The 21,592-nt window shown below is 47.3% G+C and overlaps 1 protein-coding gene and 1 long non-coding RNA gene across 8 annotated transcripts in view; one reads left to right on the top strand and one right to left on the bottom strand.

The window, feature by feature from the left end:
• The first annotated feature begins 2,266 nt into the window (after positions 1 to 2,266).
• The window catches only part of BIN2 (bridging integrator 2), a 32,489-nt gene continuing 13,163 nt past the window's right edge, over positions 2,267 to 21,592 (top strand). For 3 of the 7 annotated variants that reach the window (XM_013046923.2, XM_004774729.3, XM_045073331.1), the window contains exons 1-6: positions 2,267 to 2,419; positions 8,870 to 8,950; positions 18,375 to 18,429; positions 18,719 to 18,813; positions 19,389 to 19,484; positions 21,376 to 21,483. In XM_013046923.2, coding sequence (XP_012902377.2) covers positions 2,339 to 2,419; positions 8,870 to 8,950; positions 18,375 to 18,429; positions 18,719 to 18,813; positions 19,389 to 19,484; positions 21,376 to 21,483 — 516 coding nt within the window. In that variant the 5' untranslated portion in view covers positions 2,267 to 2,338. Of the gene's footprint in view, positions 2,420 to 2,582; positions 2,679 to 7,401; positions 7,869 to 8,869; positions 8,951 to 18,374; positions 18,430 to 18,718; positions 18,814 to 19,388; positions 19,485 to 21,375; positions 21,484 to 21,592 lie in introns of those variants that run through there. The other 4 variants (XM_045073328.1, XM_045073329.1, XM_045073330.1 and 1 more) reach the window with 3 other exon arrangements.
• On the bottom strand, positions 3,392 to 5,994 carry LOC123390037. Its single transcript, XR_006604690.1, has 4 exons — positions 5,709 to 5,994; positions 4,800 to 4,891; positions 3,905 to 4,000; positions 3,392 to 3,611 (listed from the first exon to the last, which is right to left on the bottom strand). It is a non-coding gene; the product is annotated as an uncharacterized LOC123390037 (long non-coding RNA).

Here is a 21,592-nt window from a genome sequence, read left to right on the forward strand (position 1 = left end):
CACAGAGTGCTTTCAAATGTTTGTGAGTCACTAAATGCACCTGGATTCTCCCAGGCAGACTGTGGGCTCATCCTTCTTTTGTTCCCCCCTTCAGTGCCTAGAACAGGTGCTCCAGGATACACTAGAGATAGGAATACAGGACTCTGTGGTAGGTCAGATACCAGCTGACAAAGAAAGTGACAAATTACAAAGGAGACGAGGGAGGCAAGATTAGAAACAAGGAGAAAAGAAGATACTGGACAAAGAGAGGGAAAGGTTGAGCAGAACAAAAAGGAAGAAGAGACAACAATATAGGGCCTCCAACTATGTGTGAGTCAGCATTTCAAGGCTGGGACTAAAATAGACAACCGGATCTGGGGTTCTATAAACCACAGAGAACTGGGAAGCTGATAATTCTGCCCGATTCTGGCCTGGACTCAGTCTTTTGGAGTGGCCTACAAGAGACTGAGGAGGGAACTGAAAGAAGGCAAAGTAGATGAGAAGCAGCTGTTCATAGTGATCCCTGAGGACCAGACAAGAGAGAATAGGTAGTTAAAGTCATAACTGGAGAAACTGGCTAAGACCGGTCCTGGCTTTGTAGGCTGCAACGTCAGCAGAAGCCTCTGGAACAGCGTCTGCACTGTAAAAAGCTGGGTCAGGATGTCTGTATTCCCATCCCGGTTCCAACGCTGAGCAACTGGGTAATCCTGGGAAGTCACCAGCTTTTTCCTGGGGTTTAATTTCCTCACCTAGTTAACTTCTAAATATTGTCCCTACTTTAAAACTACAGGATTTGGTGATCACTGATTTCAGTTCCTAAGAGATTGGCACAGAAGAGGGTTTCTTAGGAGGCAGTGGCTGGCCTGCATTGCTAAGGACGCTGTGGACGGCCGAGAGTGACACAAGTGTTGGCCCCCTTCTGCTAGTTACAGACTTACTATCATGACCATCTCTCAGTTTCCCACAGTACCATCATCCCCTGGGCTTCTCTCTTCTTCCCATCCAACATCAAGTCTTTCCATTTTCTGCACTCTGCCCCTTCTAGACTATCCCCACAGCTCATATCCAGCATAAATCCCAACGACCTAGGACCTGACAATTTTGTATCCATCTCTATAAATGCCTTAAGCACGTAATATTATAACCATTTGATTACCAACCTCTCTCCACCTCCAGACTTAAAGTACCTTGAGGTCAGAGATCTGTCTCTCTCTCTCTTTTTAATTTATCCTTCGTTTCTCAACATGGAGCCATGTCTGTCACACAGCTGACCCTGAGTGCAGTACGCCTGTTTCAGGGAATGGCCTGGGAAACAGCATACAAGGGCCTCCAGCTTCCCTCTCCACTCCTTAGGAAGTCATCTTGACCCTCTTCCCCTCTTGGAGGAAGGTTACAGCACGGTAAAAATCTGTAAGTAAATGACACCTCCCAACCCAGTGTCCTAATCTCCAGCTATCCCCTCAAAGCCATCAGCTTCCAGTAGAAAACCTCGATGGGAGCAACGGGTGTGATCTGGGCAGCCTCATCCCCACTTTCCCAGCCTGTGCCTGTCTTCACACTCTGCCTCCATGGAGTACACGCACCAGTCCATCCCGCTATAGACGTGTGCCCTCCTCCCCAGCGCGGGTTTCCATTCTCTCCTCCTCTGTCGTTTTCCAGTAAGATCCCCCGTTTTCCTAAGGACCCCCATTTTGAGTGCTGGCTCAGTTGTTCCTCCCTTTCAAATCCCGATGTGGAGTCCTGCGCCTTCCCACACTTGGTCCCTACCAGTTCAGGCTTACAGCAGAGGCTTTCCATCCTTAAAAACAGTAACCTGGAATAAGACGAGCATTCCACCCGGCAACCCCGAAGACATGGCCATGCAGTGAAACGTTTCCCAATACTCTTGCTAAGCGGAAATCGCAATCTTTCTACCCCATCGTTCCAGTTTATGCTGATGTTTATGGCGAATTGGCTGCGGGCATGAATGAGTCTTGACCCACATTAGAAATCTGTTCTTTGGGGCTGGTGCTCCCATCCCTCAGGGCGGCACAGCTTCAAGGCTGGTTTTGAGCGAGCACCACCTGAGGGCAGTCCCAAATCTCCAGCCTCCTCCTCGGAACAGGTAGGGCCCCCGCTCCAGACGTCCCCCTTGGAGCCCGGGGCTGAGCCGTGCTGGGCCTGGGGCCTCGGGACCACCGCAGCTGCGCGGGGAGCCCACCTGGGGAGGAGCCTGGGCGGCCGCGGGGGGTCTCGAGCGACGTGGGGCGGGGCCGCCACGGCCACAGCCGGATGCTAGGCATGCCGGGAACCGCACTTCCTCCTCGGGGGCCTCCAGAAAACCACAGGCCGCCGGGCCAGGCCTCCCGGAGCAGGCAGGATGGCGGAGGGCAAGGCGGGAGGCGCCGCCGGCTTGTTCGCCAAGCAGGTGCAGAAGAAGTTCAGCAGGGCCCAGGAGAAGGTAGGTGGCCGCCCCCCCACCCCACCCCCCACCCCCCGGTCCCGCCAGCCGGATGCCGTGAGAGGGGCGTACAGGGTCCCCGGGGGGCCTGGGCCGAACCGATGGGTCCCCGGCTTCTCCTGCAAACAGGAGTGGGACCGGGTCCGGGTTTCCCTTAAAATAGAACGATTTGAGAGAACGGAGGAAATCACCCGATCTCGGAGGACGCCGGGGAGACAACTCAGGAACCCTAAACAAGGCTCGGGCCGACCCAGGACAGGTGGGAGAAAGGAACCAACGTTGGCAGTTTTTGTCATAGCCATCCAGCGACGATGGTATTTTACAGATGATGAAATTGAAGGTTCGAAAGGGAGAATCTCCGCAAACTCATAAGGCAGCCATGACCGGCTGTGCTACCAGCGAGGACCACCTAGTCCACAAGGACTAGAGTAGTTCTGCAGGGTTCTCTCTCTGTACCCACCCCTGCCTGACCTCTGCCCGTTGTTGAAGCTGATGTAAGCGGTAGCCCGTATCTGCCTTCTGTGCGATCTCTTTGGTGTTGGAAAGTACCCAGCCCGGGGTGATGAAGGAGCATCTCTTTCTAGATTGTGTTCTCCATTTAGCTCTGGGTGGTCCTACTCCAGCACTAGCATGTAGGTAAGCTGTCCCCCTGTAACACCTCTCTACACATTTTAATGACATTCTTATTTCTGCCTGTCCAGAGTTTGCCCTTCCCTTGTAACCTGAAGCTCTCAGCTCTCAACCTATCAGCTCCTGGTCCATGAACGTCCTTTTGTCTTTGAGGAAGCCAGGGTCATGTGAAAGAGTGGAGGAAAAGGAAAGATTTTGTGTGGCTAGACTTACTCTAACTTCACCTTGATCGTGGTTTCAGGTCTTGAAAGGCTGTCTAGTTAAAATCTGATTGCGATCAGAGCCTGTGGGCAGATCTAGTTAGAAACCGTGTGGAGGAACAGGAGGGACCAGCTTCGCTATCATTTGGAAAAACAAAAAAAATCCAGAAGACCAAAAACTCTTGGACAGTAGTTATTTTAAAAATACACAGCAATTGGTTTTACCTCCCTCTTTCACCTCCTGTCCTCATCCAGCCAGTCATCAACACTGTGCCCCTGGCTTGGGATTCTCTCCTTTTCAAAGATTAGACTCGAAAGCCTTAGATAAATAATGTCCCGGCTCTGGGCTTCAGGTTCTGCATCTGTAAAAATGAGAAAGTCGATGTTAAGTGATTTGGAAATAAGACGTGGTAAGGACATACCAAAACGAGAGAAGGGGCGAGGGTGCCTCGAACCTCAGAGGCAAATACTTCCCAAAGGGAGAACCAGCCACCCAGCTACAACCTGTTCTTCCTGGTCTGAACCCCGAGAAAACAGAGAGCCCCCTCACATTTGTCTGCCTTAGGGAACTTGCAGGTTAAGGCAGAAAACAGGAAGATGCCCTGAACCCAGACATAAACAAAAAGGCAGGCAGACCCTGAACTTGGAGCAGTACCTCTGGCCCCCTGGAGGTCTTGATGCACTTGGATAGGGTGGGAATGGCCTGGAATGTGGGAAGGAGCTCAACTCAGCCTGCCAGAGTCCTTGAGTCCTGAGAGGTTTTTGAAGGCAAGACAGAGAGAGAGAAAGTTACCATCAAAAGAAAGGACTCCCTGGTACACTTTACAGTTGTTGTATTTTTCTTTATAAGCAGTTGGCTGTAATATTCTAAGTAAATATAGTAACTCAGGTGTCACCTAGTCAAATGGGTCAAATATTAAGCGCCTATGATTGACGAGGCACAGGAAATTAAGAAAGACACCATCTCTCTCTCTATGAGGCCAGCACTCTCATGATATGCTCTCACTTTGTCTTTGCAACACTTTGAGCATGTTATTAACAGCCCAATTTTAGAAATGAAGAAATGAGACTTCAAAGCGATTGGCAAATGGCAGAACTATCACTGAAGGCCAGGTGTTTCGCCTTTGGATCCCAACCCCAGACTGCTGTCCTTACAAGGCTCCAGATAAACCATGCTGACATCTGTGCCTGCCCCCTTCTGCTGCTCTCTCAGGAGCCAAAGGAGGAGAAACCCCTTTTTCTCAGGCCTCCTCTGGAGAGCCAGGGGTTGAAGGTCCAGTGAGTGTCACACACAGTGGAGATGAAGCATTCTTTTTGTTTTATTTTCCAGTTTCCACCCAGACTCAACATGAGACTGAATTGTGTTTTTACAGCAAGATCCTTCTTCACATTTCAAATGAATGCTTTCACCATCTGTTTGTGATTTCTCTGTGGCAAATCTCTCAGTTCTCCCCTGAGAAGCGGCATTGTTTACCACCTCTTTGTCGGTCTTTTCCTCTACTGACTTTTATTCAACTTGTCTTCTAGAGGATTCTGTCAACAGTACTTACAGAAAAATTCCTTTGTCCAGGATCCTGGGCTGGACCCAGGAAGGAATTTAGAGATGAGTAAGAGGTACTCTCACCTGCCAGAGGCTTCCAGTCTAATTAAAAAAAAAAAAAAAAAAAGTGAAATGAGTCATCGGAGAGGTCTGCACTCTGTGGGAATTCAGAGGAGAGAGAAAGACTGAGGAGAATCCAGGGAGGTTTTATAGTAGAGGTGGAATTTGAGATGGGAATTATGGCTGATTAGTAGTTCCTCAGGCAACTGGTCGGGGGAGCATTCGAGCTGAGGAATGCCAGCATGAGCAAGGCCTGGAGTGTGGAAATCCTTTGAGGCCGGATAGTGAGAAATGCAGCTCAGCTGGAACGGAGGGAGTGGTGGCAGAAAACGCTGTTAAGTATATTAAGACCATCTTCAGGAAGAGCTTACTTTAGCATATATTCTGAAAGTGAGGATTTCTCACATAAACTACAGTATGGTTGTCCCGCCTAAGGAAAAAATTTTAACAAAATTCCATAATATCTTACCCAGGTCCTGTTCAAATTTCCCCAGTGGAGAGAGTAAACTAAAATATAATAAATGATTATGGGGGGAGGGTCCTGGTAAAGAACCGTAGCCACCAAACATATCTGCAATGATTTCTTTTTTTAAGCTTTGTCCTCATACCCCAATGTACATAAACGTTAAAATAGGTCAGTGAACCCTGGAACATTCTCGACCTTTTTCACCAAGCTTTCACATTTTGCCACATCCACTTTGTCTCCTGTTCCTATTCTTTCTCTCCAAATGTCTCCTGTTCTGCCAGGGGGCAAATTCTTAATGTAGAACTTTAGGGACCAGCATTGGGTGGGCTTTCATCGGCAAGTGACCCAAAGGTAAAATCTACTCATTCTTTCAGATGTTTGCTGAGCACGTACCTTCTGTTCTGTCAGGGAACTCTGGATAAGGAAGAATGTCTGCAGCATAGGTCTTGTGTCCTGATACACAGCCTGTTGCCAAGGGCAACAAGTGACTTAGGGCCCAGGGCACTGGGTGATGCTTTCAGGGTGATATCACACTCCTTTTTTCAGTTTCGGAATTAAAGACAGGAGTGTTCAGCACACATACTCACAGCCCTTCGAAGCCTTTTGCCTTGAACCCTGTGGGGGCTGGAGGAATCGGGTGTGTCCCATTAACTCAAGACTGAGCTGACCGTGCTTTCTGCCCCTTCCACCTAAAAAATGAACCATGCCCCCCGGGGCAAAGGAAGGGAGGAGTAGCAGGAAGGAAGTGAGAGAGGCACTTACCACTAAAATAAGGTGGTTTTGCAACTTTCTGGTAGAGGATGGTGTTTTGTTGGTGGGGGAGGGAGGGTTGGGTTGGGGAAGCCGGTGGACTCCGCATACCCAGGGCCAGGTGTTCGGTGCGGTGAAGTTAGACACACAGACAGACCCATGGCTGAACTGAGAAGGAAATAGACAGGTGCTCCTCGGGAAGGGAGTACAACCAGACGAACAACAATGGGTTTGTATTGAGTGCTCCCTGCAGGGTAGCACTGGGAAAGCATGTCACTTAATCCTCCCAACTTCAGGAGATGCTGTCATCTTAGTGGGAGAAGGGGAGTTCTCTAACCAGAGGCTCAAGAAACACATAGCTTTATTTGCCCAAAGGCTTACAGCAGTAAGTGGAAAGGCCAAGGCAAGGCATATTCTGTTTGAGCCCTTGATCGTAACCACCCCAGAGAGAGCTCCGGAAGTGAGAGATGCCAACCCCGGGATTAAGAACAGAGACACATGGGTCCGAGGCTCTACATAGGGCCTCCCCCAGGACCTGGGCACTTTTGCCTGTGATTCAGAGCCCTTCGCAGTGAGAAGTCTCCCTTTCTAGCTCCTTTACCCACCACTCCCCATAACACACTCTAAACCAGCCACATGGAGCCATCTCAAAAAGCCGTGTGAAAATGGGTACTTCTCTGACTTTGTCTCTTTCCATTCTCCCGCTTTATACTTTATTCCAGTCTAGCAAAATCTTTGTGTTTTTTTTAAGGCCTCATTTATTTATTTGAGAGAGGAGAGCATGAGCGAGAAGAGGGGCAGAGGGAGAGGGAGGAAGAGACTCCCTGCTGAGCAGGGAACCCAAGGCGGGGCTTAATTTCAGGACCCTGGGATCATGAGGGGGGCCAAAGGCAGACGCTTAACCAGCTAAGGTACCCAGGCGCCCTGTAGTTTAGCAAAATCTTAATTCAAGGCCCAGCCTGTTGATACTCCTGTATCAGTCCCACTCTCCTTCCTGGTAGAAGTGTTAAGTATCTCTTTATTGGATACTGAGAAATCTAGGTGAATAAGGCAAGTACCCAATTCTCAAGGAGCCCACAGTTTAGAAGGACACACAGCTAGATAAATACAAATAATAAAACAGTAATAGAAGTGTATGCAAGGTGGAGAGGTTGTAAGTACTTAGGAGGGAGTGATTAACTCAACAGGGTGAAGTAGATGTGGTTAAGCGTCGTAAAAGGATGTGGAATATGAGTTAGGGTTTTTACATCTTTTTTTGTTTCGTTTGTTTGAGTCCTCTATACAGCCAGCCTGGGGCTCTGCCAGCCTGGGGCTCTGAGCCAACCCTGAGATCAAGAGTCGCCTGCTCTTCTGACTGAGCCAGCCGGGTGCCCCTGTTTTTTTGTTTTTGTTTTTTTAATAGTTGCCTGAGAGACAAGGAGGGGACGAACATTCCAGAAAGAGGGCACATCATCTACAACAAGCAATAGTATGGCTTATTCGGGAAACTAAAAAAGTGTTAGGGAGGGGACCTACAGGAAGGAGGACTAGTGTGAGGTGAGGCTTCCTGAGGAGTCAGGTCATTGAGACCTGTCTGCATGCTGGACTTTGAACTACAACTGATAGATACGCATGGGCATTTCATACAAATCCGTGGAGCAGACGAGTGGAGAATCGTGAGAAGGCGTTAGGCAGCTGCATGAGAGGCCTGTCGGCAGACAAGAAACAGCGAGCCCGGAGAACAAAGCGATGACAGACTTGAAGGCATGGGATGGTTTTCAGAAATGGACACAGTGCGGATTCGATGAAGGAAGTGAGAGAGAGGTAGTTGAGGGCAACCCCCGAGATTCTTCCTTGGACCTGGGTGGGGGGGTGTTAGTGGTGCCTCCTTCCAAACTGGGGGCTCCAGGTAGTAGAGCCTGGGCTTACTTTCTTGTTTATAGGTGAGTGTCTCCTGGGAGAACAGGCGCTGTATCTTTTTCATTTCACTGTCCTTTGCTTTACCACTGAGACCAGAGTGGTAGTTAGCTCTCAGGTTCACAGGGGAGAGTAGATAGACGGAGAGCCTTCATTTCGAGCTGAGTTTCAAGTGCGTTTTATCAGTGTTCCTCACAGTTTTCCACAAGGGTCCTCCCAAGAAAAGAGTCACCGTCCTACCTCCTTCTCTCACCTCATCTATCTAGAGGAATCTGTGGCTGTGGCTGGAAGAGGGTCTTGCAAGCGAAAAGTCTTCAAGGCTCCTGTTTTACTTTTAAAATTAAGCAATGCTTGGGTGCCTGGGTGGCTCAGTGGGTTAAGCCTCTGCCTTCGGCTCAGGTCATGATCTCAGGGTTTTGGGATCGAGCCCTGCATTGGGCTCTCTCTGTTCACTGGGGAGCCTGCTTCTCTCTCTCTCTCTCTCTCTCTCTCTGCCTACTTGTGATCTTTCTGTCAAATAAATAAATAAAATGCTTTTTAAAAAAATTAATCAATGCACATTTTACATTCTTCTTATTAATCCTTATTTTAATGTAATACCACCCCCCCCCAAAAATACCCCACTCTAAATAACAAGTCATTCCTGGCATATATATATGCCCTATTTATTCCAGGCTTTATATATACCCCCAGCACACTACTATGTATCCCCAGGTGATCCCCAATTTGAGAAGAACCACAAAATGTTATTTTTTTTTGTGATGTGCTATATTTTTTATTCCATTGGACTGATAGGAATACAGCCCTTTAACTGCATCTGAGACTCTGAGAAGCCAGAGTCCCATGAGGCCAACAGATGACAAAGACTTGACTCTAACCTGATGGACCTTTCCAACTCACATTCCCAGGTACTGCAGAAGTTGGGGAAAACTGTGGAAACCAAAGATGAACGGTTTGAACAAAGTGCCAACAACTTCTACCATCAGCAGGTAATCTGGGGCAGGTGGGGGGTGGGGAAGGGCGGCTTGGAGGAGGCAAGGAGACAGGAGGGCTGAATGGCAGAAGAAACAGCAGGTTCTGCAAATCAGCAGGTGCCCCTACTAAGCCATCCTCCCACCTCATCCCCTGCCCAGGGCTAAGGGCTACAGGGTGACCTGCTGCTTACCACTTTCCCTGGCAACCAGAGAAACGTCCCTTTCCCTTTCCTGCTGACCTGGGTTTTGGGAGAGAGACAAGTGTTCTTATTTTCTCTTAATGGTCCCCCTGGCTACAGTGGGATCCCCAGGTCCTTAAGACAAAGTTGCAGTGAACCCCTGCCCCCTCTGTTTTTGGCTTACCACTCCCCAGGGTGCCTGTTTCCCGCCCTCCGGCTCTTCTCATCAGGGTAGCACCCTCTTTTCCTTGTTGCCTCTTTGTCTACTCCCTCTGCCTCACCTGAGCCCTCATTTCTAAAGAATCCCTCTGTCTTTCACCTGTCATTCTCCCCAGCACACCTCCTATTCTCCCTGGGCCTTCTGTCTTCGTGGGTCATTTTATGTAGAAATTTCCATTCAGAAGTGGATGACAGGTTTGGCCTCCCAGGGGATATTTCACTTCCGGTCTCCACCTGCCAGGCATTGTGCTTGGTGCTTTATGTACGTGATCTCATTTAACCATCACCTCAGTCCCAGAGGTTGCCGTCCCCTCTTTATCATAGAAGGGGGTCATTCACTTACATTACTATGCAGTTGTCATGCCGTTCAGCCGCGTCACTCCGGTTTAGGTCCCAGCTCACAGGTTAGGACAGAGCTGCCCGCTAGACTGCTTCTCCTCAGACACCAGTCACATGTGCCTGAGCTCCCATGCCCCCCTGCACTCCTGACCAGCGCTACAAATTTGGGGGTTCCCACTGGCCACTCAGCTTCCACAATCCATGAGGACAACTGACAGAACTCAGGAAAACGCTCTAGTTACAATCACTGCGTTATTACAAACGATACACATCAGGACCAGACAAGTGAAGAGACACATAAGGTGAGGCCCGGGAGAGCTCTGAACAAGAAGTTTCTGTGTCTTCAAGACATGTCACCTTCCCAGCATGCTGCTAGAGGAACGGGGGAAGCTCACCAAAACGTCAGTAGTCTAGAGCTTTTTTTATTGTGATTTCCTTACCTAGTGAATCCCTGGCCACATGATTGAATATAATCTCTAGTTCCCATTCTTTCCCCTCTGCTGGAGATCAGGCTGATATCACCTGTCTCAAAGACCCAGCCCTCTAATCACATGGTTCATCTTTCCAGCCTGACCAGCCACCAGCTGAGTCATTTGTTTAGCATAAACTGAGTCTGATCCGAGAGGCCCACCATGAATAACAAACACATTCCTATCGCTCAGGAAATTCCAAGGAGTTAGAAGTTACTTCCCAGGAACTGGGGACAAAGGCCAGCTAAATTCTTTATTGGACGGTATCAGTAAATTGAATTATATGGAAAATAATTCTCTCAAATTATATTAAAAGGACATTCACTATAATTCAGCAGTCGATTATATATTAGAATCACTTGGGAAACATATATGTATAATTTAGAGATTTTATTTATTTATTTGAGAGAGAGCATGAGCTGGGGGAGAGGTAGACAGGGAGAGGCAGACTCCCTGCTGAGCAGGGAGCCCCATTTGGATGTAGGGCAGGGCTCGATCCTTGGAACCTGGGATCATCAATTTGTATTATTAGTCCATATGTACATACCCATCTCTTAGCTTTAATAATTAGTCAACTCATTTCTGTCTCCACCTACTTTCCCTCATCCTTGATTACTGTGAAGCAAATTCTATATATCCTATCGTTTTATCCAGAAAAATTTCATTATCGATCTCTAAAGATAAGGACTTTTAAAATATAACCACAAAGCCATTATCACACCTAAAAATATTTTCTCTGAGATATTTACTCCTTTCCAACAAACCGGAAAGGAGAAGAAAAACATGAATTAAAAAAATCCTGTTTTCGGGGCACCTGCATGGCTCAGTCATGATCCTGGGATGGAGCCAAAGCAGACCCCTTACCCGCCAGGAGCCTGCTTCTCCCTCTCTGTCTGCCCGCCACCCCCACCCCGCCATGTGTTCTCTCTGTCAAATAAATGAATAAAATCTTAAAAAAAAAAATTATTTCACACCCTCCCATGCCGTTGTTTTATATTCTTAGAATCACCCGGCTATGAATGTGTATGATCTCTTAAGTAAATCTACAATAAATAGATAGTTTACCAAAGTGAGACTATTCCGTTGATACTGGTTTTATAACTTGCCGTTTTCAGTTAGCAATGTAATATATCCTTTCTGATACTCCACTAAAATGTAAGACTAAGTGATATTTTCAAAAAGTAGCACTAATTTTTTAAAAATTTTATTTATTTATTTGACAGAGACAGAGGGATCACAAGTAGGCAGAGAGGCGGGGGGGGGGGGCGGGGGGGGGGAAGCAGGCTCCCCGCTGAGCAGAGAGCCCTATGCGGGGCTCCATCCTAGGACCCTGAGATCATGACCTGAGCCGAAGGCAGAGGCTTAAACCACTGAGCCACCCAGCTGCCCCAGTAGCTCTAATTTCTTGATATAAAATATCCAGTTAATGTTCACATTCTCCTAATGATGTCTTTTTTTTTTTTTTTTAGTTTGTTTAAATCGGCAACTTGTTGGCGTGTTTAAGTCTCTTAGGAAGAAAGTTAAATCTCTTCTTCACCTGCTACTTTCTGATTCCTCCCTCTTTGCAGTTTGTTTGTCGCTGACACTAGATTGTCCTCCCGCAGTTTCCTGTAGCCTCAACTTGATCGATTAGGTCCTCAGAGTATGGTTTAGCCTGCTCGCTTGGTTCTGGTATTTTCTATAAATTCATAGTTGTGTTTAGAGGCTTGATGAGATTCAGATTTTTGTTTGTGTTTGTTTGGGTGGTAAGAATACTTGGTATTTTTATAGGCCTGAGAGTTTACCATCTGGAACACACCATGGCTGCGTGTCTCCTTGTTTTGTGGGACAGGAACAGCCTTGGGTGATTATTAACTAGGGAGGCTGTGTTTTATATTAACTTTCCAGGTAGTGACGATGTAGTAGCGAGTCTGAGAACAGCATTGGCAACCTGCGGTTGAGTCAAACTAGGGGGGAAATAGGTTCTGAGAAGGAGGAGGTTTAATCAAGGTAAAAGCCGAAGAGCTGCCAAGCTGGGATTCCAACTTAAACCCTTTGCTTTTCCCCCTGCACCTCACTAGGAGGCCTCCGTGGGCCTCCGCTCAGTGACTGCTCTGTTCTGCTTCTAACTGCTGCGTGAAAAGAACAGGAATTAGTAAGTCAACACCCACATCGAGAGCTTTCTGACTCTTGACTCGTTCTGCACCTGTCTTTCGTCTTCCTCTCTGCCTTAAAGGATGGATCTGCCAATGGCAGGTGTGTGGGCAGAAGGGATAGGAAATGAAGGAAAGCCCATCAAGAGGATAGGATGGGGCGCCTGGGTGGCTCAGAGGGCTAAGCCTCTGCCTTCAGCTCAGGTCATGATCTCAGGGTCTTGGGATCGAGCCCCGCATCAGGCTTTCTCTCAGCGGGGAGCCTGCTTCCTCCTCTCTCTCTGCCTGCCTCTCTGCCTACTTGTGGTCTCTGTCTGTCAAATAAATAAATAAAATCTTAAAAAAAAAAAAAAAAAGAGGAGGATAGGATGTTGACAGTCCCCTCAGAATTTCCTGGGCGAGCCCACCACCTGAAAACACTGGAAGGGGGCGGAGATGGATTTGAGAAATGAAATAGAGGTCGAATAGGAATAAGGGAAAGATTTTCTTCTGAGTGAAGGATTTTCCTCAAGTAACTGGTGTTTGAGCTTGCGTGGAACGGTCACTTCACAGGCGTGTCACGGGGGCCTGCTACACGCCAGGGACTGGGCTAGATTCTGGGACTCCACTGTGAATAAGATAACACACCTGCCCTCAGGCTCTCACAGTTTAGGAACAAAGACAACAACAATACGACCCAGTCTGAGACTGGACCTGGGGTGGCTAAGACAAACAGAAGGGGAAAAGACAAGATCAAGGAAATTGAAAATGAAGTATTCCAGAAGGTGGACCAGTTAGTTGGTCATGTGCCCAGGGCCTTACTGCAATCAGCTTGTAGGTAAACTTTTCGTTAATAAGTAAATATCACTCCCAAACTTCCCAGCCTGATTTCAAGACCTTGCCATTTGCCTGGGTTTCTAACCAAATTTCTATAGGTAAGTTTTCCTTGTGGGCTCTGCTTGGCTGCTTCTTCAAACCATATTAAATAGGAAGAATAGTTTTCCACAAGCAGCATTTTACTCTCTTATTTTTGGTAGTGACAGCTGCTTCCAAGTCATTGCATTCAAAATCAAACCTAGGGTGCCTGGGTGGCTCAGACCGTTAAGCGTCTGCCTTTGGCTCTGGTCATGATCCCAGTATTCTGGGATTGAGTCCCACATCGGGCCCCTTGCTCAATGGGAACCTGTTTCTCCCTCTCCCTTTGCCTCCCCCTGCTTGTACGCTCTTTCTCTTTGTCAAATAAATAAATAAAATCTTTTTAAAAATAACAAAATAGGGGCGCCTGGGTGGCTCAGTGGGTTAAGCCACTGCCTTCGGCTCAGGTCATGATCTCAGGGTCCTGGGATCGAGTCCCGCATCGGGCTCTCTGCTCGGCAGGGAGCCTGCTTCCTCCTCTCTCTCTCCGCCTGCCTCTCTGCCTGCTTGTGATCTCTGTCTGTCAAATAAATAAATAAAATCTTTTTAAAAATAACAAAATAAAATAAAACCTAATGGGGCACCTGGGTGGCTCAGTCGGTTAAACCTCTGACTCAGTTTTGGCCCAGGTCATGATCTCAGGGTCTTGAGATCAAGCCCCACATTGGGCTTCATGCTCAGTGGGGAGTCTGTTGGAGATTCTCTCTCTCATTCTGCCCCTCCCCCAGCTTGTACATGCTCTCTCTCTCTTTCTCTCTCAGATAAATAAGAAATAAAATCATACCAGCTTCTTGCCTCCCTTTTGGACCTCCATCAAATCAAGCACTTTCAGCTCTCACTCAGGATTGGTCATACCACTTGCTGTTTTGCTGAGTGTTTGGATTTTTCTGAGTCTGTTTCTCTCCAGCAAGTGGGGGAACCCCAGGCCAAGGACTCTCTTAGCATGTAGCTTTGTCTGCCTAAGTGCTTAGGACAAGCTTCCAGAGGGAGCCGTCCATTAACTGAGGGCTGAGGCTGTCTGCGTAAGGGGGAGGAAGGTCCAACTCAGACTCTTCATGGGGCTGCCAAGAATTTGGCAAGGATTCAGAGAGCCAAAGTGATAAAATCATAAGCTACAGGCATAGAAATGGTCTTACCCAACATTTATAGGAAAATAAAGCCAGAAAAGTGGAATAACTTGCAGGGTTTTGACTCCCAGACAAGTGGGAACATAAGACTGGGAAAAGTGGCTCAATAAGCTGCCTTCGGCTGTCATGATCCCAGGTTTTGATCGGGCTCCTTGCTCCGCGGGGAGCCTGCCTCTCCCTCTGCCTCTGCCTGCCATTCTGTCTGCCTGTGCTTGCTCTCTCTCTCTGATAAATAAAATCTTTAAAAAAAAAAAAAAAAAAAAAGACTGGGAAAGTTGTATCTGTCAAGAAAGAAGAGAGATGCTGGGCAACCTGGAGCCATTTTGGGGCTGAGAGACAGGGACAGAGAGGCCAGCAAAATAAGAAGAAACCCAGTGGTGCCCCACTTCCTGCTACCACTACACACACACTCACACTTCATCTCTTCAAAGGAAAGAGCAAGAACATAAAGAACTTGGACCTACAGGTTTGATCCAAAAACAGAAATACAGTTGGGCTTCTGTGAGTGCGGGGGAAGGCAGAAGGCATTCACGTTTTATGGAATCTGGTATTGATAGAACCCCCTGGTTTTGCACAGCGGACACACAACCTCCATAGTCATGCACAATAGCCTTGATTACCGATCCAGTTTTTCAGGCCACATAATATCTAATGGGAGAAAAGCAATTTTGATTTCATTTGTAGAAATCACGCGAAATGGTTTAACAGCTTTTATTAGTTATATGTGTATTTTGGAGACCAAATCTTCATGGTGAAGTAAAAATGGCGCCTACATTCTTTTCTTTCAAAAAAGCACTTCAAGGGGCGCCTGAGTGGCTCAGTGCTTAAAACCTCTGCCTTTGGCTGGGGTCGTGGTCCCAGGGTCCCAGGGTCCTAGGGTCCTGGGATCGAGCCCTGCATTGTCCGGCTCTCTGCTCAGCGGGGAGCCTGCTTCCTCCTCTCTCTCTGCCTGCCTGCCTCTCTGCCTACTTGTGATCTCTGTCTGTCAAATAAATAAATAAAATCTTTTAAAGAAAGAAAGAAAGAACTTCAAATCCTTGTTAATTTTTATAATCCTCAGAACTCTCTCAATCTTTGGCTATCAGATTTTTAAAAATCTTAAACTTATACCCACCTACCAGATCCAGGTTTAAAAGATTTTGTGTACATTGAACATCTTAGACTGTTTAAACTTTTTTCCCATGAATGAACAAGCAAAGAGGAAATTAAACATCCTTCCTGGTGAATGCTGAGTGTTTCTGAATTTTGGTGACTATCTCTGTTGTGCTATTGAAAGCACTTCCTGGGCGCCTGGGTGGCTCAGTGGTTGGGCCGCTGCCTTCGGCTCAGGTCATGATCTCAGGGTCCTGGGATCGAGTCCCGCATCGGGCTCTCTGCTCAGCAGGGAGCACTTCTCTTGCCTGCCTCTGCCTGCCTACTTGTGATTTCTCTCGGAAAGCACTTCCTTAAGGTCACCGGAAACCTCCAGTTACCAAGTCCAGTGACTGTGACTGGTTCTTCCTGGACTCTAACCTCTCTGTAGCATCTGGTCCCTCCTTGGTCATTCTCTGACGCTCTCCGGGTCCCCACTTGCTGTGACACCCTACACAACATCGGTTCTTCTCCCACATCTCTGACAGTGTCTTCAACTCCCTTGAGTCCACCAAAGGGTTGTGTTTCTTGAGCCCTTGCATTCAGCCCCAAGGACTTTTAACCTGAGGTATGGTCAAATGTTTGGACTGGCTTAGAAGTGAGGCAAAAGATGGACAAAATAATTGTTCCAATTTTCTGTGACCTAGTTGACCTAGATTTTCTGCCGCTGGATTTACATAATAATGATCTTTCCTGCCAAGATTTCCACAGGGGAAAAAAATACATATTTTTAAGATTTATTTATTTGAGGGGCACCTGGGTGGCTCAGATGGTTAAGCGTCTGCCTTCAGCTCAGGTCATGATCTGATCGGGTCCTGGAATCAAGCTCTGCGTCGGCTCCCTGCTTTGGTGGAGAGCCTGCTTCTCCCTCTCTCTGCTGTTACCCCTGCTTGTGCTCTCTGCTCTCTCTGTCAAATAAATAAATAAAATCCTTTAAAAAAAAGATATATTTATATGAGAGAGCTGCGGGGGAGGGGCAGAGGGAGAGAGAGAACCCCAAGCAGACTCCCCACTGAGTACGGAGCCCAATGTGGGGCCAATCCCACGGCCTACGACCTGACCTGAACCAAAATCAAGAGTCAGACACTTAACCAACTTAACCAACTGAGCCCCCCAGGTGCCATCCCACAGATTAAAAAAAAAATCTTACGTTGTTAGGTAGAATTTTCTGATTTTCAGTTTTTCACCCATAAATTTTTTTATACTGTTTGTTTGCTTACTGAACCTATCTAGTGCTGAACACAAGCAAATAAAACAAATGAACAAGTTCTTAAGTGCTTTATGGTATATGCATAATACATCTTAACTTAAATACTCCTTCCCCAGAACTGGTGTGAGGATCACTGTTCGGCCCCTATTGGCCCTGCCCTGTGGTTTACCTTTCAGTGGGCTGCCTCTTTCAGTCCAGGCCCACACTCCAGAAGTCACGCTCCAAATGTCAGTGGTCTGGCCTCAAACTCCCTTCTCATACAACTTCTAGAAACTGGAGTCCTCGCAGAGGAAAGAGAATCAGAAAAGGCTTTAAATAATGCTAGGAGCAACAACAGAGGGAGCCTATGAAAGACAGGACTCGGTGCAGGGTCTGGGAAGGATGTCTTCCAACATGTGCGAGAGATACCAGATCTGCTCTGAGTACAGAAGGCCAGCCTGAGAGCAGTGGGCCAGAGTTGTAGAAGAGCTATTTTTTTTTTTTAAGGATTTTATTTATTTATTTGACAGAAATCACAAGTAGATGGAGAGGCAGGCAGAGAGAGAGAGAGGGAAGCAGGCTCCCTGCTGAGCAGAGAGCCCGATGTGGGACCCGATCCCAGGACCCTGAGATCATGACCCGAGCCGAAGGCAGCGGCTTAATCCACTGAGCCACCCAGGCGCCCTAGAATAGCTATTTAAAATTAAAGCACAGGGATGCTGCCTGGGTGTCTCAGTCGGTTAACTGTCTGCCTTCAGCTCAGGTCATGATCCCAGGGTCCTAGGATCAAGTCCCTCATCGGGCTCCTTGCTCAGGGGGGAACCTGCTTCTCAAACCTCTACCTACTGCTCCCCCTGCTTGTGTGCTCTCCCTCTCTCTCTCTCTCTCACACATGAATAAAATAAATAAATAAATAAATAAAATATTTACGAATAAATAAAATCGAAGCACAACCTTCACAAGAGGTCATGAGTTTCTGGTCGCTGGCAGTATTCAAGAAACAGAAGCTAAATTGACATTTATTTGTTAGAGTTAAAACAAAAGTGGTTCATCTGTTGGGTTGGAGATTTGAATGTCCAAACTTGAGTGATACCTTCCTCTTCTTTTCTCCCTTCTTCTTCATTTTCCAGGGAGGAGAGCTAGGCTGTGCTTGTGAGGCCCAGCCTAAAAAAAATTGAGAATTGGAACACAGGAGCGAAGATAAGGTTGGGTAGACAGAGCTATAGATGAGGCCATCGGAGTTGAAACAGGAGGAGAATCAGTGATGAGCCAGTTGGAAGAGAAGTGTAAAGCACGTGACTGATGGAAGGGGAAGGTAAAGGGAGGCAAGGCAGAGAAGGATGTCAGGGGAGGAGAAGGACGGCCCGTATGGGGGTTCAGGGGAGGAGAAGGCTGAGTGTCTGCAGAAGATAGTGGCAGATTACTTACCCAGAGAGGAAGGTGTAAGCCAGAGGATCGCATAGACACAGTCATGTAGGACACTTAAATTTCAGCAGAGGACCTGGGGTATAGGCTTCTGTTCACTAGAAGAGAGAACAGAGGCAAGAAGGCCTGCCAATGCCATAGGAACAATCTCCGAACAGAAACTGCCCCCAAAAAGACAACCTACAACTTCTGGGAATAGAGAACAGAGGCTGATTTATACCATTTGCAAATTCCAGGGCTGATTTCTGCTTCTAACCTAACTTCTCTACCTTGACCTCTAAAGCATCTCTCCAAATGTATCTCTTTAGTCACCAAAAACACTTCTCCCTTCCAGGCAGAAGGCCAGAAGCTCTACAAAGACCTGAAGAACTTCCTTAATGCAGTCAAAGGTGGGTAGTGTGTCACACAGGAGAAGCGAGCCTCTGAGGGCTCTGGGGATGGAAAGAAAACCAACCATTCTCAGGCATTTTATCACTTGCCTGCCCCTGATGCCCACAACTTGTGGGCATAGGAAGAGCGGCCTTTCCTGTCCCAGCCCCCCCAGTTTTCCTCACGGATCACCCAAACCTTCTGGGTATGCATCCTTTGGGGTGGACCAGCTGGTCTGCCCGTTCACCGGATGGTTACAGCAGCCTCCCTGGGGGGAAGGTATGGTAGGACCAACTTCTGTCCTTTCAGTGATGCATGAAAGCTCGAAGAGAGTGTCAGAAACCCTGCAGGAGATCTACAGCAGCGAGTGGGACGGTCACGAGGAGCTGAAGGCCATTGCAGGGGTAAGAGCGTCCTGGCTTTAGAGGTCTTCTGCACTCACCCCTGCCCTCATTTCAGCCTTCTCTTATCTTCTCCATCTGAGCAAACAGGAAAGCAAAGGAGCCAGTCTGAACCCCTCATGTGTATAGCCTCAGTCATGGGTGGTAGCACAAAGCAACAACCGTGAAGGTAAAGACAAGTGTTCCCTGGTCTGTGGATGCCTCTGCGGTCAGCCATCTTCCCCTCCTTAAAACCTTACAGAAGCCGTACCTACATAAAACCCAACTGGTTGTCTTGGAAAACTAACTTCATGCAGTTTTTTCTTTCCAAATTTCCCTGTCCTTCAAGCTCTAGAGTCCAGGACTCTGACTGCCTTCTCCTGTTCTTGTCCCTGAATGTATGGCCAGGCTGTTACAGGGCAGTTCCTAGGGGTAGGGCTGTTTCTTCATCTGACCCTTTGCCGGAACCCAACGTGACATTCTAAACACAGCACTCCAAAAAGGCAGTTTGCTACAGAAAGGATTTGGGTTTTCCCTGGTATACAGTTGTTGCCGAGAAGCGGGGCCCTCACCTCTGTCCTCTGCCCTCTGCCCCACAGAATAATGATCTTCTTTGGGAAGACTATGAAGAGAAACTAGCTGACCAGGCTTTGAGGACCATGGAAAACTACGTAGCCCAGTTCAGCGAGATTAAGGTAATCAGTTTCAGAGTCGAGGGGGGCCCCCAGAGGTAAAAGGACATACGGGGTTAACATCCTAAGTAGAGTTCAAGCCCACGGTTAGGAATGAAGCTTAGGAAAAAGATGTAAAAATCAGGGGCTGGATAGGAGGGTTAGGGTAGAGGGTTAAAGGTGTGAAGGGCATGTATGTTTATTTATTTACTTATTTTAAATATTTGTATATATACATATATATTTTTAGTGATGTTCAACAAGTTTATTTTATTTATTTATTTTTAAGATTTTATTTATTATTATTTGACAGAAATAGCAAGGGAGGAAACACAAGCAGGGGAAGTGGGAGAGGGAGAAGCAGGCTTCTTGCTGGGCAGGGAGCCTGATGGGGGGCTCGATTCCAGGAGCCAGGGATCATAACCTGAGCCCAAGAAAGACACTTAATGACTGAGCCACCCAGGCGCCCCAAGGGCATGTTTAGAATTAAGTTTCAGTGAACTAGATCTGAGTGGGTTTTGAATTAGATCCAGGTCAAGGCATCCATTTAAGTGATGAAAAGAAAAAATAGCTAATAGGGATGCCTGGGTGGCTCAGCTGGTTAAGCGGCTGCCTTCAGCTTAGGTCCTGGAATCGATTCCCACATGGGGCTCCTTGCTCAGCAGACACCTGCTTCTCCCTCTCCCTCTGCCATTCCCCCTGCTTGTGCTCTCTCTCTCTCTCTCTGACAAATTAGTAAGTAAAAATTTTTTTAAAAAACTAGCTGATATATGGGGCACCTACATGGCTCAGTGGGTTAAAGCCTCTGCCTTCGGCTCAGGGCATGATCTCAGGGTCCTGGGATCAAGCCCTGCATGGGGCTCTTTGCTCAGCAGGGAGACTGCTTCCTCCTCTCTCTCTGCCTGCCTCTCTGCCTACTTGTGATCTCTGTCTGTCAAATAAATAAAATAAAATCTTAAAAAAAAAAAAACTGATATGTTTATTGTAGAGAAGAGGAAACTTGGAGGAATCATGAGTCATAACAATTATCTTCCAGTACTGGGAGGTCTGTTAGGTGAAAGAGGGATGCAGCCTGTTCTAAATAGTTTCAGAGAGCATAGTTAGAATTCATTGATTCATTCAACTCAGATTTATGAAGCTTCTACCTTGTCAGGCACTGCGCTGCTTATAGATTCATACGGAGAAATTAGAGGGATCCTGATTTAAGTTTCTCAGAGAGCTTTCAAACACTGAAATATACTGTGAAGTTGGGAGTTGAAGTTCAACTTCAAGCAAAAGTTGAACTACTGATTTTGAGTATTACAGAGAAGCTCCATGTATGAAATAGGAAGTTGGACCAGACAATCACTAAGATCCTAGCAAAATCTAGGATTGGATTTGTAGTTCGGATGAGACTGCGAAGATGCTCTCTCGGTGTACACCGTAATTTACTACTTTTATTACGCTTTAGGGTTTTCAAAGCACTTTGTAGTCAGCGTTTGATCTTTAAAATAACACTGTAGAGCAGATGAGGCTGCTGAAGTTCTAGAAGAGATGTGACTTGCCCTCCGGCACAAGGCTAATAGGTGGCAGCACTGGGAGTAAGACCCCCATTTCCTGACTTTGAATTCAGCTGGATCCTCAAGGCCATTGCTCCTGGAGCCTGAACCCAGTTTTTTAGTGGGTTCATAGGAAATATTAACTTTTAGTGCAGGCTTCCACGAACTCTGTAGGATTTTCCTCTCTCTTCCCATCCCCGCTGCCATCCGCAATGAGAATCCCCATTCTTTCCAAATAGCAACAGAAAGTCCATGGGCTCCAAGCTGTTAGAAAGTGAAATTTGGTAATAGGACCCAGTTTGTTTGCTACTCTGTTAACCTGCATCCCATCCGCTGAAAAGTGAGTATCAAGGCCCTCTCTTCTGACTCTGGTTTAGGAAAGAATTGCCAAGCGGGGTCGGAAACTTGTGGACTATGACAGTGCCCGACACCACCTGGAGGCGGTTCAGAATGCCAAGAAGAAAGATGAGGCCAAGACTGCCAAGGTAAAAAAAAAAAAAAAAAAAAAAACACACAAAACAAAACAAAACGGTGAAACCTTCCTGCCCTCTCTCCCCTCCGTAACAGTGGCAAGTCACTGGGCCAAGCCGGGTT

Source organism: Mustela putorius, unplaced genomic scaffold (genome assembly GCF_011764305.1).
Source record: "Mustela putorius furo isolate JIRA1106 unplaced genomic scaffold, ASM1176430v1.1 tig00537227_pilon_pilon_pilon, whole genome shotgun sequence".
In the NCBI taxonomy this organism is placed as follows: domain Eukaryota; kingdom Metazoa; phylum Chordata; class Mammalia; order Carnivora; family Mustelidae; genus Mustela; species Mustela putorius.